The following is an 18,226-nucleotide window of genomic DNA, read 5'->3' as shown; positions in this document are numbered from 1 at the left end:
GACTCTGTTTCTCTCTCTGTAAACCTGCTGAGTTTCACCAGAAATTTCTGTTCTTTTTGAGAACAATATTTAACTTTTTCTTTCCAACCATTCAGTGTTTTAGCCAACAAACACTCTCTCTGACAGGGAATTTCACAGACTCACCTCAATCTGAGTGAAGACATTTATCCTCAGCTCAGCTCGAAATAGCCTACCCCAGATCCTTAGACATTGACCCTTGGTTCTGGACCGTGGGAACACCCTTCCTGTGTTTACCCTGACCTTTCCTGTTAGAATTTTGTAGGTTTCTAAAAAGTGCCCCATATTATTCTAACCTAAGTGAAAATAGTCCTAACTGATCCAGTCTCTCTTCATTCATCAGTCCTGCTATCCCACGAGTCAGTCTGGAAAACCTTTGTCGTATTCCTTCTATGCATGAATGTCCTTCCTTAGATAAGGGACAAAAACTATACACATGACTTCAGGTGTGGTCTCACCAAGGCACTGCATGTAGGCAACTAGACAGTCCTGTTCCTGTCGTTGAATCCTCTTTTTTTTCCCCTCTTTTTCTATCTCTCTCTCTCTCTGTCGCTCTCTCTCTCTCTCTCTCTCTCTCCCTCTGCCTCTCTCACACCCAGACACTCTTTGCCTCAGCATGCTATTCTCTAAGGGGTTGTGGGTGGGGGGGGGGGGGGGGGGGGGAGAGAGAGAGAGAGAGAGAGACTGTCACACATCTCCTTCTGGAATTTGTCTTTGCAAAAGAAGTCTGGATAAAGATGCAGTGGCCTTTGTCAAGGTTCGTCCTGAGCAGCTCCATGACACAAGACTCTGTGCTATACAGTCTGTTCCCCGGGAGCACAACGAGACAAACATCAACTGCTTCTGGAGGACCATCACCTTGCTGAAAGACACTCTTTGTTCTGCCTTAAAGTTGTTGATTATTAGTTCCCACCTGAATCACACACACTGCTGTTCACCCTCCCTTTCCAGGAGTTAATCCAGCTGTTCTTTGACACTGAATACTCAGCAATCTCCTTCCCTGTTCTAGTGATTCAACTCCAAGAATTTTCCTCAGTCACTTCTCACTACCACCCTCTGGTGGATGCTCTTCCTCCTGCTGAGCCCCATGGCCTCTGCGATTCCCTTCTCATTAAGTTGAAACAAGTTGTTATCTCTTATTGGTTCCCTTTGCGCGAGTTTCAGGTCTAGGCTGGTTGACAATGTCCTCATGAATTAACGAATTTGGTCCCATATGTTGCTACTGAGAATCTGATGCTCCCCAGTCGGAATCTATTCCTGAAGAAGGGCTCATGCCCGAAACGTCAATTTTCCTGCTCCTTGGATGCTGCCTGACCTGCTGCGCTTTTCCAGCAACACATTTTCAGCTCTGATCTCCAGTATCTGCAGTCCTCACTTTCTCCCTGTAAATATTAGTGCCAAAGTTGAAACCAGATATCCATCCCATTTTCATTCCATATTCATATCTGAAACATACATCTGTAACCACACATTATATATATCAATCAGTCAGAACTATTTAATGTCTTCTGAAAATATCTCTGGGCCAGACCAGGTAAGATTCCCAGATTCCCTTTGGTGATGGACATGAGTAAAGCAGTATTTACAGCAATTACTGATTAGGTTCTGCAATGGTGACTATGAAACTAACTTTCAATTCCAGATGGATTAATTATTTGAGATAAAATTCAGCCAGTTGCTGGTATTTGTACTCTAGGTCACTGCATTACAAGTCCAATGCGATTTCCCCCAGTCCAACTACATCCTCAACTTACATCATTCCCCAGTTTCTTAGTTTCTTACAGCACTGTGTGTGCAGCAGCTCATTAGATTCTCTCTCCCCCACCACTTACACCCATTTGTTACTATGTAGCTGCTCACAGTTTGATATCAAAATGTGTTTCCCAACTGGAAAATTATGAATGATTCTGTCATTTTAACTTGATTAATTGGTTGGTTCTTAATCATTAATTTCTTTCTTAGATTATGGAGGAATCAGTTCAGATGGAAAGAAGCAGCTCCGATCACTGAGAGATTGCAGGGCTGGTGTCCGAGTATTTGTGTGATCAAAGGATCAAGAACTTGCCAACTATTTGGACTTGATATTACTGAGAGGTGTATTTCTCTCACCTCTATCAAGTGAAACACATGAGATATTACATTGGCTCAAGAAAAACAATTCCTGGAATTCTGAAATAGAATGGGAATGATGTGGAGTATTCAGTAGCAGCTGGTGAGTGTTGGTGTGTGGGTGATATTCACCGTCGAGCACAGGGAGATGGAGCTGTGACTGTGAAGCATTTATAAAAGAGTCCGAGAGATCGCCATCATAGAAACAGGCCTTTCGGCCAATGTGCCCAAGCTGTCCAGTTTTCACCGTTAAACTGGTCCCTTTTGCTTGTGTTTGGTCCATGTATCCCCGTATCGAACCGTGTGTAAATGTTTTTTAAATGATGAAATTGCACTCACTTCCACCACCTCTGGCAGCCCATTCCAGACACTCACCATCCTCAGTGTAAAGGTAAGTGCCTCTCTATACCCTTTTGTATCTCTCCCCTTAAACATGCACCCCAGAGTTTTAGACTCCCTTGGGGAAAAGCTGCAGGCTACCTACCTTATCTATGCCTCTCATGATTTTATATTTTTCTGTATAAGGTCACCTCTGAATATCCTACGCTCCAGGGAAAAATGTTCCATCCTATCACATCTCTTCTTGCAGCTCAAACCTTCCAGTCCAGGTAACATCCTAGTAAATCCTTTCTGTCCTCTTTCTAGTTTAATAGTTACTTTCTATAGTAGAGCGACTAGAACTGGGCACAGTATTCCAAATGTAACCTCACTCATGTCAGAGTCATAAAGTCATAGAGATGTACAGCATGGAAACAGACCCTTCAGTCCAACCTGTCCATGCAGAGCAGATATCCCAACCCAATCTAGTCCCACCTGCCAGCACCGGCCCATATCCCTCCAAACCCTTCCTATTCATATACCCATCCAAATGCCTCTTAAACGTTGCAATTGTACTATCCTTCACCACTTCCTCTGGCAGCTCATTCCATACACGTACCACCCTCTGCATGAAAATGTTGTCCCTCAGGTCTCTTTTATATCTTTCCCCTCTCATCCTAAACCTATGCCTTCTAGTTCTGGATTCCCCGACCCCAGGGAAAAGACTTTGCCTACCTACCCTATCCATGCCCCTCATAATTTTGTAAACCTCTATACGGTCACCCCTCAGCCTCCGACGCTCCAAGGAAATCAGTCCGAGCCTTTTCAGTCTCTCCCTATAGCTCAACTCCTCCACCCCAGGCAACATCCTTGTAAATCCTTTCTTAACCCTTTCAAGTTTCACAACATCTTTCCAAAAAGGAGACTAGAATTGCATACAATATTTCAACAGTGGCCTAATCAATGTCCTGCACAGCTGCAACATGACCTCCCAACTGCTATCCTCAATACTCTGACCAATAAAGGAAAGCATACCAAACGCCTTCTTCACTATCTACCTGCGACTCCACTTTCAAGGAGCTATGAACCTGCACTCCAAGGTCTCTTTTTTCAGCAACGCTACCTGTGACCTTACCATTAAGTATATAAGTCCTGCTAAGATTTGCTTTCCCAAAATGTAGCACCTGACATTTGTCTGAATTAAATTCCATCTGCCACTTCTCAGCCCATTAGCCCATCTGGTCCAGATCCTTTTGTAATCGGAGGTAACCCTCTTCGCTGTCCACTGCACCTTCAATTTTGGTGTCATTTGAAAGCTTACTAACTGTACCTCTTATGCTCACATCCAAATTATTTATGTAAATGACAAAAAGTAGAGGATCCTTGTGGCACTCCAGTGGTCACAGGCCTCCAGTCTGAAAAACAACCCTCCACCACCACTCTCTGTCTTCTACCTTTGAGCCAGTTCTGTATCCAAATGGCTAGTTTTTCCTGTATTCCATGAGACCTAACCTTGCTAATCAGTCTCCCATGGGGAACCTTCTCAAAGCCTTACTGAAGTGCATATAGATCACATCTACTGCTCTGTCCTCATCAATCCTCTTTGTTACTTCTTCAAAGAATTCTTATACACCTGCAACAAGGCATTCCAACTCCTGTACTCCATGCTCTGCAATTTGTTCAATTGTACAATAAACCTGTTAGTTATTAATTATTTATTATTACCTGACTTCAGTTGTACATAAAGCTATATTCAATTTGTCATAAACATATGTTTATTACACAAACAACCATATGTTCAAGTGTGTGATTATTCCCAGCGTTAGACTTGATGACAGTCTGTTTGATACTGGGACAGAGATTGGTCAGCGCTGTAACTGTTCCCCTGTGGAAATGATAGGGTGTGCATTAACAGTGTGTGTAAAATCAGTCAGGATCAGGTCATATTTTGGAACCAGTGACCATCTGCACCTGTGCCTGTCCCACTCCCATCAAATATGCTGGAGATTCCGACACGAGCAGAGACCCCGCTAACAAAACTCTGAAAGAAATCACATTTGTAAGGGAAGATTAATTAAGTAATCTCCCTCCTAGCCCCTAAAAGGCCATTTTTTGATGCTCCCACTGCATTCACTGTAATTTCACTTTGACCATCTCTGGTTCCCTATCTCATGTCGGGCTGCAGGGTCGGGTCAACTTGTCAGTGTCCAACGGCCATTTTGTCGATTTGTCTGTTAAATATTTGCCTCTAACACAGATCTCCACAAGGCTCCATTCAGTCTTAGAGTTCAACAAATGGTGCATCGTCCAATGGTAAAGACTGGAAAGAACCCAGCACCTCATTGTGCACCCGTGTGTTCAATTCAGGCTGCACTCAGCTAAATATTCAAATATCAGTCCCCCACACTGTTGACTATGTATTACTGTAGACAATACAAACGTGCACTCTGCTAACTGTCCACATGTCATTGTCACACACTGTAGACAGCAATCACTGTTGGAAGTTCACACTTTGCACATTACAGAATGTCCGTATATTAGTTATCAAATATTACAGATGTTGCATTACTGTAGATATTGTATTACTGTAGACAGTACATACGTTGCACACTGTGGACTGTCCACACATCAGTTATCTCATACTGTAGACATTGTATTCCACGTCAGCACTGTAGCTGTACTGGCACACCTTTATTAGGCATGTGACAATTTTTAGAGACTGATGTTGTCAGGATGCACAACCTTTGCAGTATACAGTGCGACCAGTCAGGTGATGGCAGCTTAGTGGAACAGGGAGGGTTGAACCAAGACTCAGTGTGGGATATCCAGTGACCAGGACCCAGTCCGTGCCATCCCCACATCCACACACAAACGTCTTTCTCTGTCAGACTGACTTGTTAGAACCAGCCGAGATTGCTGCAGATCTGTTCCAGTCCCAGAGTCACAGCTTCTTGATGCTGTTCAGACTGAGCTGGAGGGAAAGGAATTGCTGGACCCTTCCCTATTCCAGCAATTATTTCACACAATTCCCACGGGATCGACACAAGGTATGAATGAGACTGACATGAACTTGTAAAGTCAGCAAGTTTTACTTTTTGATTGAGTTTCTGAGGGTAAACATCAATCCTTTTCACAGACGGCTATCCAGTGATTACACAGATCTGTTATACAAGTCTGTTAATTGTACAAATGACCATGAGATTCAGCTCTTCCTTGACAACAAGCTAAGGGACACTGAGGTAATGCCAATGGTTCTGCAACATTATACAATATTGGGGTGAAGATATAGCCACAACTACTCCTTTGTTTTCATTGATTTGGTTCCAGTTTCTTCCATAGATACGACGTGTCCATGAAATGTATGTACCTATCAGGCAGGAAAGAAATGGTCGTGTGAGGGAGCCTTGGTTGACGAGAGAGGTTGAATGTCTGGTAAAGAGGAAGAAGGAGGCTTACATAAGGTTGAGGAAACAGGATTCGGACAGAGCAGTGGAGGGATACAGGATAGCCAGAAGGGATCTGAAGAAAGGGATTAGGAGAGCTAAGAGAGGGCATGAAAAATCCTTGGCGGATAGGATCAAGGATAACCCCAAGGCATTTTATGCGTATGTGAGAAACCTGAGAATGACGAGAACGAGGGTGGGTCTGATCAAGGACAATAGTGGGAGACTGTGTATTGAGTCGGAAGAGATAGGAGAGGTCTTGAACAAGTACTTCTCTTCAGTATTTACGAACGAGAGGGACCATATTGTAGAAGAGGAGAGTGTGAAATGGACTGGTAAGCTAGAAGAGATACCTGTTAGGAAGGAAGATGTGTTGGACATTTTGAACAACTTGAGGATAGACAGGTCCCCTGGGCCTGACGGGATATATCCTAGGATTATGTGGGAAGCAAGAGAGGAAATTGCAGTACCGTTGGCAAAGATCTTCCCGTCTTCACTGGCAACGGGGGTGGTACCAGGGGACTGGAGAGTAGCGAATGTTGTGCCCCTGTTCAAAAAAGGGAATAGGGATAACCCCGGGAATTACAGGCCTGTTAGTCTTACTTCTGTGGTAGGCAAAGTAATGGAAAGGGTACTGAGGGTATCTGGAAAGACACTGCTTGATTAGGGAATGCCAGCACGGATTTGTGAAGGGTAGGTCTTGCCTTACAAGTCTTATTGAATTCTTCGAGAAGGTGACCAAGCATGTGGATGAGGGTAGAGCAGTGGATGTAGTGTACATGGATTTTAGTAAGGCATTTGATAAGGTTCCCCACGGTAGGCTTATGCAGAAAGTCAGGAGGCATGGGATAGAGGGAAATTTGGCCAATTGGATAGAAAACTGGCTAACCGGTCGAAGGCAGAGAGTGGTGGTAGATGGTAAATATTTAGCCTGGAGCCCAGTTACAAGTGGAGTTCCGCAGGGATCAGTTCTGGGTCCTCTGCTGTTTGTAATTTTTATTAATGACTTAGATGAGGGAGTCGAAGGGTGGGTCAATAAATTTGCAGATGATACGAAGATAGGTGGAGTTGTGGACAGTGAGGAGGGCTGTTGTCGGCTGCAGAGGGACTTAGATATGATGCAGAGCTGGGCTGAGGAGTGGCAGATGGAGTTCAACCCTGCCAAGTGTGAGGTTGTCCATTTTGGAAGAACAAATAAGAATGCGGAATACAGGGTTAATGGTAGGGCTCTTTGTCAGGTGGAGGAACAGAGGGATCTTGGGGTCTATGTACATAGATCTTTGAAGGTTGCCACTCAGGTGGATAGAGTTTGTAAGAAGCCCTATGGAGTATTATCGTTCATTAGCAGAGGGATTGAATTCAAGAGTCGTGAAGTGATGTTGCAGCTGTACAGGACTTTGGTTAGGCCACAGTTGGAGTACTGTGTGCAGTTCTGGTCGCCTCACTTTAGGAAAGATGTGGAAGCTTTGGAGAGGGTGCAGAGAAGATTTACCAGGATGTTGCCTGGAATGGAGAGGAAGTCGTACGAGGATAGGTTGAGAGTTCTCGGCTTTTTCTCGTTGGAACGACGAAGGATGAGGGATGACTTGATAGAGGTTTACAAGATGATCAGAGGAATAGATAGAGTAGACAGTCAGAAACTTTTTCCCCGGGTACAACAGAGTGTTACAAGGGGACATAAATTTAAGGTGAGGGGTGGAAGGTATAGGGGAGAGATCAGGGGTGGGTTCTTTACCCAGAGAGTGGTGGGGACATGGAATGCGCTGCCCGTGGGAGTGGTAGAGTCAGAATCATTGGCGACCTTTAAGCGGCATTTGGATAGGTACATGGATGGGTACTTAATCTAGGTTAGAAGTTCGGCACAACATCGTGGGCCGAAGGGCTTGTTCTGTGCTGTATTGTTCTATGTTCTATGTTCTGTGGGAAAGTTGGCATGATGGCTCAGTGGTTAGCATGACTGCTTCAAAGTGTCAGGGACCAGGGTTTAATTCCACCCCCTGTCTGTGTAGAGTTTGCATGTTCTCCCTGTATCCATATGGGTTTCCTCCTTCAGTCCAAAGATGTAGAGGTTAGGTGGATTCACTGTGCAGTAGTGTCCAGGGGTGTACAATGCTAGGTGAATTGATCATGGTAAATTGGGGTTACAGTGGTAGGGTGATGCACCAAGTTTAGGTGGGATGCTGTTTGAAGGGTTAGGACAGACCCGATGGTCCAAATCACCACCTTCTGCATTGTCGGGATTCTATGATTTAGACAGATTGGGCAAAGAGAATGAATGAGCAATTGACTTCCAAAACAGGCTGCATAAGGATAATAACAGAGCACAATTTCACACAGAATTACCACCATCTGAAATAGGAAATAGGAAATTCAGTCTCCTCACTTCAGGGGTTGATTCTGAGCTGGCTACCCACAGCCAGTGTACTGTGCACATGTAGATAAAAGGTGAACTGATATTGGGATACCAGCTCTGTGCAGTTTTTTTCAGAATCACAATTATTTTACCATCTACAACACTACCTGCATCCCCCTGCACACCATTCCCCAGCAGCATCTCATTTATCCACCCACAAAATCAGCTACTAGAGATATGCAAATGTCAAGTTAAGATATTAATAAACCTTCCATGCTTTGGAAACACTAGGATCTGTATTTGGACACTCTATGCTGTTCTATTTGTTCATTACAATGCTGATTTATGTAAAAGAACATTTCACTGCTTTCTTGATCTGGTGCCTGAATTTGGACTGTGTTGCCCCACAAATAAATGCAACCACTTAAATTCACCAAAATAACTCCGACTTGTTCAAATACGTGTAAAGAATGATTTCCATCGATGGGATCAGTTCAAGGAATAGTATTGCAAATGAAATTTATCACATATGTGGATCACAAAATAACAAAGCTGCCAGAAATGGTAGAGAGTAAAATTATAGACCTCCTTCTGCTCTCCATCTCTGGATCACTGTGAATCTCTTCTTTGTTCTGACCCCTCAGTCCTTTATGGACTCGACTGGCTACTATAATGTGTCTGACTGTCAGAGCGTTGAGCAGCAGAATAAGATCAAATGGCAACAATGGATTAAGAACTGTAAGGAACCATTTAAATCCCACTCAGCTGGGATTCACTATAATAGCTCAACTTTGAAATACAAAACCACGATAGGTTGTTATTAGAACTACAACAGCATTTCTCTTTGTGCAATATTTAGTTTTTCATTTTCTGGAAGCTAATAGTGACAAAACGATCAAAGCTAAAACTAACAATGAACCAACCAGAGCAAGAAGTGGCTGTTATTGACAGGATGTAATTTATGCTTCACACAGGAGTTTTATCCAAGAAAGATAAAGGGATAAATAAACATTGATCTGCCTTGGTATGACCTCAGTGATAACAACCATCAGATCAGATGCTGCCATGGCCACCAGGTAGCAAGAAGTGCAGGAAGACAGGCCACACTTTTCAGAGACAAAATATTAAGTGCCACTAAATTAACTTGCTAGGAAGAGAAAAGAAAATAGACTAAAATAGTTTGAAGCAAACATACTGTCCAAGTCCAGGCTATCATATTTGTATTTTGATACAAAAAGACATAGACTTTGAATTAAGCAAATGGTTAAACATCACAACTGTGATCTCATTTAATCTCAGACATGCCTATTCCAAAGTTTAATACACAGAGAGTTTATGGGATAAACCTTAGTCCACTTCCTGAAAGCTGATTGACATCTTTCTAAGTTTCAATGAGATTTTTGAACCTTGATTTAACTGATTTTGCAGTTTGAGCATTTCCCAGCCTGGTGTGGGAATTCAGGAAGCTGAAAGGAGGTAAACCCAGAATCAGTGAAAATGTAAGCACACTTCTTATCAGGCTGGACAAAGTTCTTTGATTAAGCTCACCTATTTTGGAGTCACGAGAAGCTAAAGCTGCACAATGTTGAAGATCGGATCCCATTCCGATTGTATCTTCAGATCATACTGGGATTTGGTCAATTTAAGTTTGGTCAGACATTTCTAATTTTAGACATTACCCGGACCAGATTCCACCACATTACCCCATTTCCCATCACACCTCTGGATGATGAGTTGAGTGGCCTCTTGCAGATGAGTAACAGAAGATCCAAATACGAGGATGAAGTCCTGTATGGAAGAGTTATCTTCTGACCAAAGTTTAAACACGTTGCCAAATAACCATGTCATGAGCAGTGACCTCAGTTACCAAAGTGAACCAAATGCAGCTGGACCTCAGTTTGCTCTGGATTCCCCATTTGGGTAGGGGTGGGAGCAGGAGAGCAAGATGAGCTGGGATGATGAAGCAAATAGAAACAAAGGCAAAGCTTTTGGAACAGATTCAATTCTGTAGAAGGATCACCAGGCTCAAAACGTTGACTTTGCTTTCTCTCCACAGAAGCTGCCAGACCTGCAGAGTTTCTCCAGCAATTTCTGTTTCTGATTTGATAATATAAAATTTTCTTTTGCAGGCATCGCTGGTTTAGATATCATTGTACTAAACAGTCATGCCAACTACAATCAGAACCTCACTTGTATCCGAGGCAGTAAATCAAAACTCCAGAGTGAATTGAGACCAACCGACCAGTTTGAAAATATATGATAAAAAGTGACCTGGTATCTGCAGAAAGACGGTCAGCAGTATCAGTCCCACAGTAAAACCAGCATATTTACACAGTTTCTGCACAAACTCACTTACCCGGAATACCAATGATGGCCAGGATCATGTCACATATTTTGTTGACATTGCGAATAATTCCGTGCATTTTCGGACTGCATTACTCTGCCTCGAACAACCCGACTGAATTAAACTGAGTAAATGAAGCCAATTATCTATATTCTCTGGAAATCTCCAGAGGGACATTCAGATTGCAGCATTTTCAAAGATTTTGTGTATAGTTTGGGTAAACAAATTCTGGCAGCTATCCAGGTTAGAACACTGATGAGGTAGGATATGATGATACTGAATTGTTAAGTAATATAACTGGATAATTTATGTGAATCAATGATTTTTTTTTGTTGCAAAGGTATGCAGCATTTTATGAAATAATATGTGCAATACACTCCATTAAAGTCCATTTCAAATCATACAGAACAGAAAAGGCAAAGTGACTATCGTCCTGATCTCTCATTAGACAGAGGTCACTGGTGGTGGTGGTGGTTTAACCTGAAGATCACGACATCTCAGACAAAGGGAAAGGTTGAGAAGGAGAGTCCTTCTTGGTAAACTCAGCCAGGGTGCCATTTGAACTTCTGCTATTAGTATTACAAGCCAGCTGCCCTGCCAACTGAGCTAACCAATGGCTCATAGTGGTAAAAACAATGACTGCAGATGCTGGAAACCAGATTCTGGATCAATGGTGCTGGAAGAGCACAGCCGTTCAGGCAGCATCGAGGAGCTTCAGCAAAATCGACGTTTCGGGCAAAAGCCCTTCATCAGGAATAAAGGCAGAGAGCCTGAAGCATGGAGAGTTAAGCTAGAGGAGGGTGGGGGTGGGGAGAGAGTAGCATAGAGTACAATAGGTCAGTGGGGGAGGAGATAAAGGTGATAGGTCAGGGAAGAGGGGTGGAGTGGATAGGTGGAAAAGGAGCTGGGCAGGTCGGACAAGTCGAGTTGCAGGAGGTTAGAAGCTAGGATGAGGTGGGGGAAGGGGAAATGAGGAAACTGTTGAAGTCCACATTGATGCCCTGGGGTTGAAGTGTTCTGAGGCAGAAGATGAGGCGTTCTTCCTCCAGGCGTCTGGTGGTGAGGGAGCGGCGGTGGAGGAGCCCAGCACCTCCATATCCTCGGCAGAGTGGGAGGGGGAGTTGAAATGTTGAGCCACTGGGCGATTTGGTTGATTGATGCGGGTGTCTCTGAGATGTTCCCTAAAGCTCTCTGCTCGGAGGCGCCCAGTCTCCCCAATGTAGAGGAGACCGCATCGGGAGCAACGGATACAATAGATGATATTAGTGGATGTGCAGGTAAAACTTTGATGGATGTGGAAGGCTCCTTTAGGGCCTTGGATGGAGGTGAGGGAGGAGGTGTGGGCACAGGTTTTACAGTTCCTGCGGTGGCAGGGGAAAGTGCCAGGATGGGAAGGTGGGTCGTAGGGGGGCGTGGACCTGACCAGGTAGTCACGGAGGGAACGGTCTTTGCGGAAGGCGGAGAGGGTTGGGGAGGGAAATATATCCCTGGTGGTGGGGTCTGTTTGGAGGTGGCGGAAATGTCGGCGGATGATTTGGTTTATGCGAAGGTTGGTAGGGTGGAAGGTGAGCACCAGGGGTGTTCTGTCCTTGTTGCGGTTGGAGGGGTTGGGTCTGAGGGCGGAGGTGCGGGATGTGGATGAGATGCGTTGGAAGGCATCTTTAACCACGTGGGAAGGGAAATTGCGGTCTCTAAAGAAGGAGGCCATCTGGTGTGTTCTATGGTGGAACCGCTCCTCCTGGGAGCAGATACGGCGGAGGCGGAGGAATTGGGAATACGGGATGGCATTTTTGCAAGAGGTAGGGTGGGAAGAGGTGTAATCCAGGTAGCTGTGGGAGTCGGTGGGTTTGTAGAAAATGTCAGTGTCAAGTCGGTCGTCACTGATGGAGATGGAGAGGTCCAGGAAGGGGAGGGAGGTGTCAGAGATGGTCCAGGTAAATTTAAGGTCAGGGTGGAATGTGTTGGTGAAGTTGATGAATTGCTCAACCTCCTCGCGGGAGCACGAGGTGGCGCCAATGCAGTCATCAATGTAGCGGAGGAAGAGTGGGGAGTGGTGCCGGTGTAATTACGGAAGATCAACTGCTCTACGTAGCCAACAAAGAGAATGGCTCATAGTGTTCAGGGCTGTGCAGGTTAGCTGCATTAGATTGGGGTAAACGTAGAGTAGTAGGGTAGGGGAATGGGTCTGGGTGGGTTACTCTTCAGAGGCTCAGTGTGGACTTGTTGGGCCAGAGGGCCTGTTTCCACATTGTAGGGATTCCGGAAAAAAAAGACAATTGTGATTGTTAGCCCTTATTTCAAGGAGGTTGGAATATAAGAGTAGGGAGGTCTTCCTGTAATTGGAAAAGGTGCTGGTGAGACTACATCTGGAGTAGTGTTAATAGTTTCAGTCCCTTTATTTAAGGAAAGGCATCATTCCATTGCAGGCAGTTCAGTGAAGATTCGCTCGGAGGGTCCCGAGAATGGATGGATTGTCTTATGAACAAACATTAAACAGTTTGGGACTGTACTCACTGGGATTCAGAAGAATGAGCCGTGATCTCATTGAAACATAGGCTTTGACAGGGAAAATGCAGGGAGGATGTTTCCTCTCATGGGAGGCTTGGCCAGTTCACCGAACCTGCACATCTTTGGATGTGGGAGGAAACTGGAGCATCCTGAAGAAACCCACACAGAACACAAGGAGAATATGCAAACTCCACACAAACAGTATCCAGAACAGTTTGTTGATGGCGTGTGGAGGTGGCAGAAATGGGGCTTATGCAGTGTAGAGATCCTAACTCACATCTGGTTTTCTTCCATTGACCAGTCCCTTCCCACTTACATCTATAATTTCTCTGATACTTTACGTCAGTTTCAGAATTTTCAGTTTGCAGGCTCTAGCCACCTCCCCTTTACCATGGACAAGCAATCCTTTCCCCATCAGGGTGGTCTCAGGGCTCTCTGCTTCTTCCTGGAAAAATAGCCTGATGGGCCCTACCCACCACCACCCTCCTCCACCTGGCTGAGCTTATCCTCACCTGAACAGCTTCTCTTAATGGCACTCACCTTCTTCAGGTCAGAGAGGTGGCCGTGGATACCCACATAGAGCCCAATTATGTTGTCTCTTTGTGGGGTATGTGGACAAGGGAAGAAAAGCAGAACTGAGTTAGGTCTCTCTACACTCCATAAGCCCCATTTCTGCCACCTCCAAATGTCATCAGCAAATATGTCCTCCCATCTCCTCCCCTCCCGTGTCAGCCTTCTGCAAGGACCATTCTCTCTGGGAGACTCTGGTGCACTCCTCCTTCATTCTGCAACCCCAGAAGGTGGAATATCTGCCCATTTACTTCCTCCATCATCAATATCTCAGCGGCTAAACACACCTTCTAGATGAAGTCATGCTTAATCTATACTTCACTCAATTTAGTTTACTGCAATCCCTGCTCAAAATGTGGTCTCTACTAAACTGGGGAAACAAAGCATAGACTGGGTGACTGCTTTGCAGAACATCCATGTTGTGTGTGCAAAAAAATGTCCCTGAGCTTCCAGTTGCTTGAAACTTCAGCATCCCATCTTGCTCTCTGGCCTACATCACTGTGTCAGGCTTGCTGCATTGTTCAAGAACAGTGCCTCATTTTCTATTTGAGAGCTCTAGAGCCTTCTAGACTCGTTGAGTTCAACAATTTTAGAACTTGAAAAACCTTCTCCCATTCCTTGCCCCAACCCCAAGCCTTGTCCTTGCCTGGTCTGCTATTACATACCAACCCATTATTAGCCATTAATTTATCCCCCTATTAGCTATTTGATTTCCCAGGCTGCTCCACTTCTCCATCTGCCCAACTGTTTATCTCTCTCTCTGGGCTCCATCTCCATTTTACTCCTTCCCTCCCCCACCCCCAACCAACTCTATCTTCTGCATGAAGAAAAAAGCTTTCCTCGTGACTAGCAGCTCTGTGGAAGAGTCACTGGACCCAAAATGTTAAATCTTGATTTCTCTCCACAGCCACTGCCAACTTGCTCAAGTCTTCCAGTAAATTCTGTTTTTGTTGGTGATATTAAATTAGATTACTTACAGGGTAGAAACGGGCCCGTCGGCCCAACAAGTCCACACCGACCCACCCGGACCCATTCCCCCCCCACTTCACCTAACACTACAGGCAATTTAACATGGCCAATTCACCTAACCTGCACATTTTTGGACTGTGGGAGGAAACCAGAGCAAACCCACACAGACATAGGGAGAATGTGCAAACTTCACACAGACAGTCGCCTGAGGCAGGAATTGAACCTGGGTCTCTGGCGCTGTGAGGCAACAGTGCTAACCACTGTACCACCCAGACTTGCTAAAGTCTTCCAGCAAATTCTGTTTTTGTTGGTGATATGTTGTGATTTGCTTAATTAAATGCTGATTGGAAGCTGCTGCTGTTCCAGACCAATCATGTGATGCTGAGTGACCGAGGGGCATCGCGATTTGCTGAAACACTGGGGTTTCCCAAAGTCCCAACGGAGGCTTTGATTACAGAACGTTTAGGGGATTGATGGCAGCGAAACCTCCAAGCAGCTTCCACCCCAGTGGATTCGCAAATGGAAGTGTATTTAATTCTATCTTATTTTGTTCATTAAACTATACATTGTACAGAATCGTGTACAATGATTTTTATTGACCTCAGTATCATTATGGTTATGGGGTTTTAGTGAGGGCTCATTTAATACAATTAGCATTTCTTACAATATGGTACTTGTTTGAATCAAGTTGCCTGTTACCTTCCCTGTTTTACTATGGTGTTAGATGTGGGGGCTGGAGTTGAGCATGATTTTCTGAATTCCCATATCTGCAGAATCTAAGCCAAAATGTAGAAAGAAGCACGAGCCTGGGTTATGGCCAGAGGTACTTTTACACTTGGATGTTATTCATTCACCCTGCATTTGCCTAAAATAGTCAAATTCGCAATAGTGTTTATCACATTGTACACAGATCCTCAGAACACGGTCACCGGGCATGTGATATCAGAGTTAATCACTTATACTTGTGTTAACCAGCAGTTTCCTTCTGCTATGTTAAAGTTTTAGGTGAAAGTGAGGACTGCAGATGCTGGAGATCAGAGTCAAGATTAGAGTGGTGCTGGAAAAGCACAGCAAGTCAGGCAGCATCCGAAGAGCAGGAAAATCGATGTTTCGGGTAAGAGCCCTTCATCAGGAATGAGGCTGGGAGCCTCCGGGGTGGAGAGATAAATGGGAGGGTTGTGGGGATGGGGAGAAGGTAGCTAAGTGTACAATAGGTCAGAGAGGAGGGTGGAGTGGATAGGCAGAAAGGAAGATTGGCAGGTGGGAGAGGTCATGAGGAAGGTGCTGAGCTGGAAGTCTGGAACTGGGGTAAGGTGGGGGAGGGGAAATGAGGAAATGGTGAAGCCCAAATTGACGCCCGGGGATTGAAGTGTTCCAAGACGGAAGATGAGGTATTCTTCCTCCAGGCGTTGGGGGGTGAGGGAGTGGCGGTAGAGGAGGCCCAGGACCTGCATGACCTTGTCAGAGTGGGAGAGGAAGTTCAATTTCTGCCGTCACTCATAAAAGACTTTATCTTTGTGACTAAGGCTGTGCAGAAACATGAGCATAACTTCAGTACACCATGCACTAACTTCATGTCCTGAAGTTTGACTATTTGCGAACAATATTATGTCATTATTGGAGCATTAACACTTGCTTCAGTTCAAGTGGACAAGTAGAGGTCATTTTAACCTCGTTGCTGTGATTAATTGGTTAAAGTAGTTTAATACTGAAGGGCTGTGCACTGATACTTTATTTCTGATTTCCTATTTCTTAAGTTTCATTTTTAGCTAACATAGTGACCATTTGCTATTGCATTAGATAGTTTTGGGAATGTAGCCTGTGCCACCTCCACTGGAGGCCTAACCAACACCTTGGTTGGCAGGATTGGTGATAGCCCCTGCATAGCTAAGCAATTCCTGTTGTTGCTTGCATGGTATTCCTCACTTCTCTGCTTTTGCACATTCTATCCATGCAGTCACAGAGCAAGAGAAACCAACTTCCATTCACTGAGGGTGGAGCAAATAGGACGTTGGAGGGCTTGAGGGAGACTGGGGGGAGATGTGGAGGTCAAGGAACTATAGGAAGCAGGGGAAATGGAAGGATTGGTGAATGGGGGGAGAATAGGGAACGGGGCTGAATTCTGCCTGGGGAAAAGGTAAATGGAGATGGAGAAGAGGGACACTTGGAGGGAAGTCCCATGTGGAACCAAACCACCTTTTATCAACTATCATTCCACCATCAAATACATCCACTGTCCATTCATCTTGCTGTCAGTGGAGTCTGTTTCTTTTTATATAAATAGTTTCTATCAAATCTTCCCTTCACCTACTCAGCTGTAAGAAGAATATTCCTAGCTTCTCTTGGTTCCAACTATTCTTGCTATCATCCTTTATCCTCAATACCATTTCAGTGAATCCCCTTTTTGTGCGTTGCCATTCGTTCTATATTATGTTGCCCAGTGTTGAGCAGAGTTCTCTGACTGGGATTTAACTAATGATTTTTTAAAATCGGGAGAAAATCTTTTGCTTTATTGTAATTGTAGGGGGTAGTGTAATTTTTAAACGTTTAGCTGCATTTTAGTCTATTCTACCTTATAGTAAACACAAGCAGACACTCAACTGTTGCTGGACCTCCCCCTGTTTTTAATGAATGAAACAATTGTAACAGTCTTCCTCGATAGTTGAGAGACCGCCCTTAACCACAGTTATACAACATCATCCATATAAGGAAAGAACAGGGATCTCGAACACTGATTGGCCAAGTGAATAACAAAATAATCGCAGGCACCAGAACCCAAATAAGGAAACCAGTGGGGAACCCTAGCACTCATTGGTCAAGACAGCAGTAAGAGACCCAGCCCACATATACATGTATATAATGCGTGGAGATTACTATGCTCGTATGTGTACCCACGGGAACAACACCCGACTTTGCAAATTTGAATGAAAAAGTTTTGGACAGACTCCTCCGTGTCTTTGTTCCTGGGAAGGGAAATAAAAGTGCCGGAGATGGGGCCGGACAGCCGCTTATCTTGCACAACTGGGGGCTCCTCAGGGATGAAATAATTATTGCCGGGGGGGGGGGGGGGAAGAGTCTCTTCGGCTCACGGATCAAGCCTGATCACAACAAAGACATGTCTAGTACATATTTATACTTCTCATTGATCAGCTTGGTCCGTCGGCCGTCGGCCAAGAGAGGATGTGACCCGGCTCATTTAAAAATAATTTTGAATCCTGGAAAAAGGAACACACGGACGAGTGCTGGGACGACCGGTTAGTGACTATACACGGGGGGTACACACATTTAAAAAGGCCAGACAACTCCATGCACGGATCAAGGTTCGAGAGTTTCTTTTGTTCTTCCTTGTTGGCCGCGTGGTTTTGACGGTCATCTGTGAAAATGTTTTAGGCGTTTAAGACCAGGACCGAAGATAGACCATGGGAAATCAGACTTCTAGATTTACTAAGGAGAAGTCAGGGAAGACTGCAAATGGGAAAGAAATACCCCCCGATAGTCCACTAGGTCGGAAGTTAAGTCTATGGATGGACAGTAGTAGAACGAAGGACTTAAAGAAAGAGACCATGATAAAATATTGTTGTTTTATATGGACCA

At 44.7% G+C, this 18,226-nt stretch overlaps 1 protein-coding gene across 1 annotated transcript in view; it reads left to right on the top strand.

Annotated features, from left to right (window-relative positions):
* Nucleotides 1–18,226, top strand: part of LOC148134107 (NACHT, LRR and PYD domains-containing protein 3-like) — a 43,341-nt gene that overhangs the window by 11,177 nt on the left and 13,938 nt on the right. Inside the window, exons 3-5 of the mRNA XM_087985684.1 lie at nucleotides 1,981–2,051; nucleotides 8,886–8,979; nucleotides 10,371–10,445. Of these exons, the coding sequence (XP_087841810.1) occupies nucleotides 1,981–2,051; nucleotides 8,886–8,979; nucleotides 10,371–10,445 (240 nt within the window). The remainder of the gene's footprint in view (nucleotides 1–1,980; nucleotides 2,052–8,885; nucleotides 8,980–10,370; nucleotides 10,446–18,226) is intronic.

This window comes from Chiloscyllium plagiosum, unplaced genomic scaffold (genome assembly GCF_037043375.1).
Source record: "Chiloscyllium plagiosum isolate Xiang-an unplaced genomic scaffold, Cpla_swu_hap1 HiC_scaffold_75, whole genome shotgun sequence".
NCBI lineage: Eukaryota > Metazoa > Chordata > Chondrichthyes > Orectolobiformes > Hemiscylliidae > Chiloscyllium > Chiloscyllium plagiosum.
This window is presented reverse-complemented; position numbering and strand designations above follow the sequence as displayed.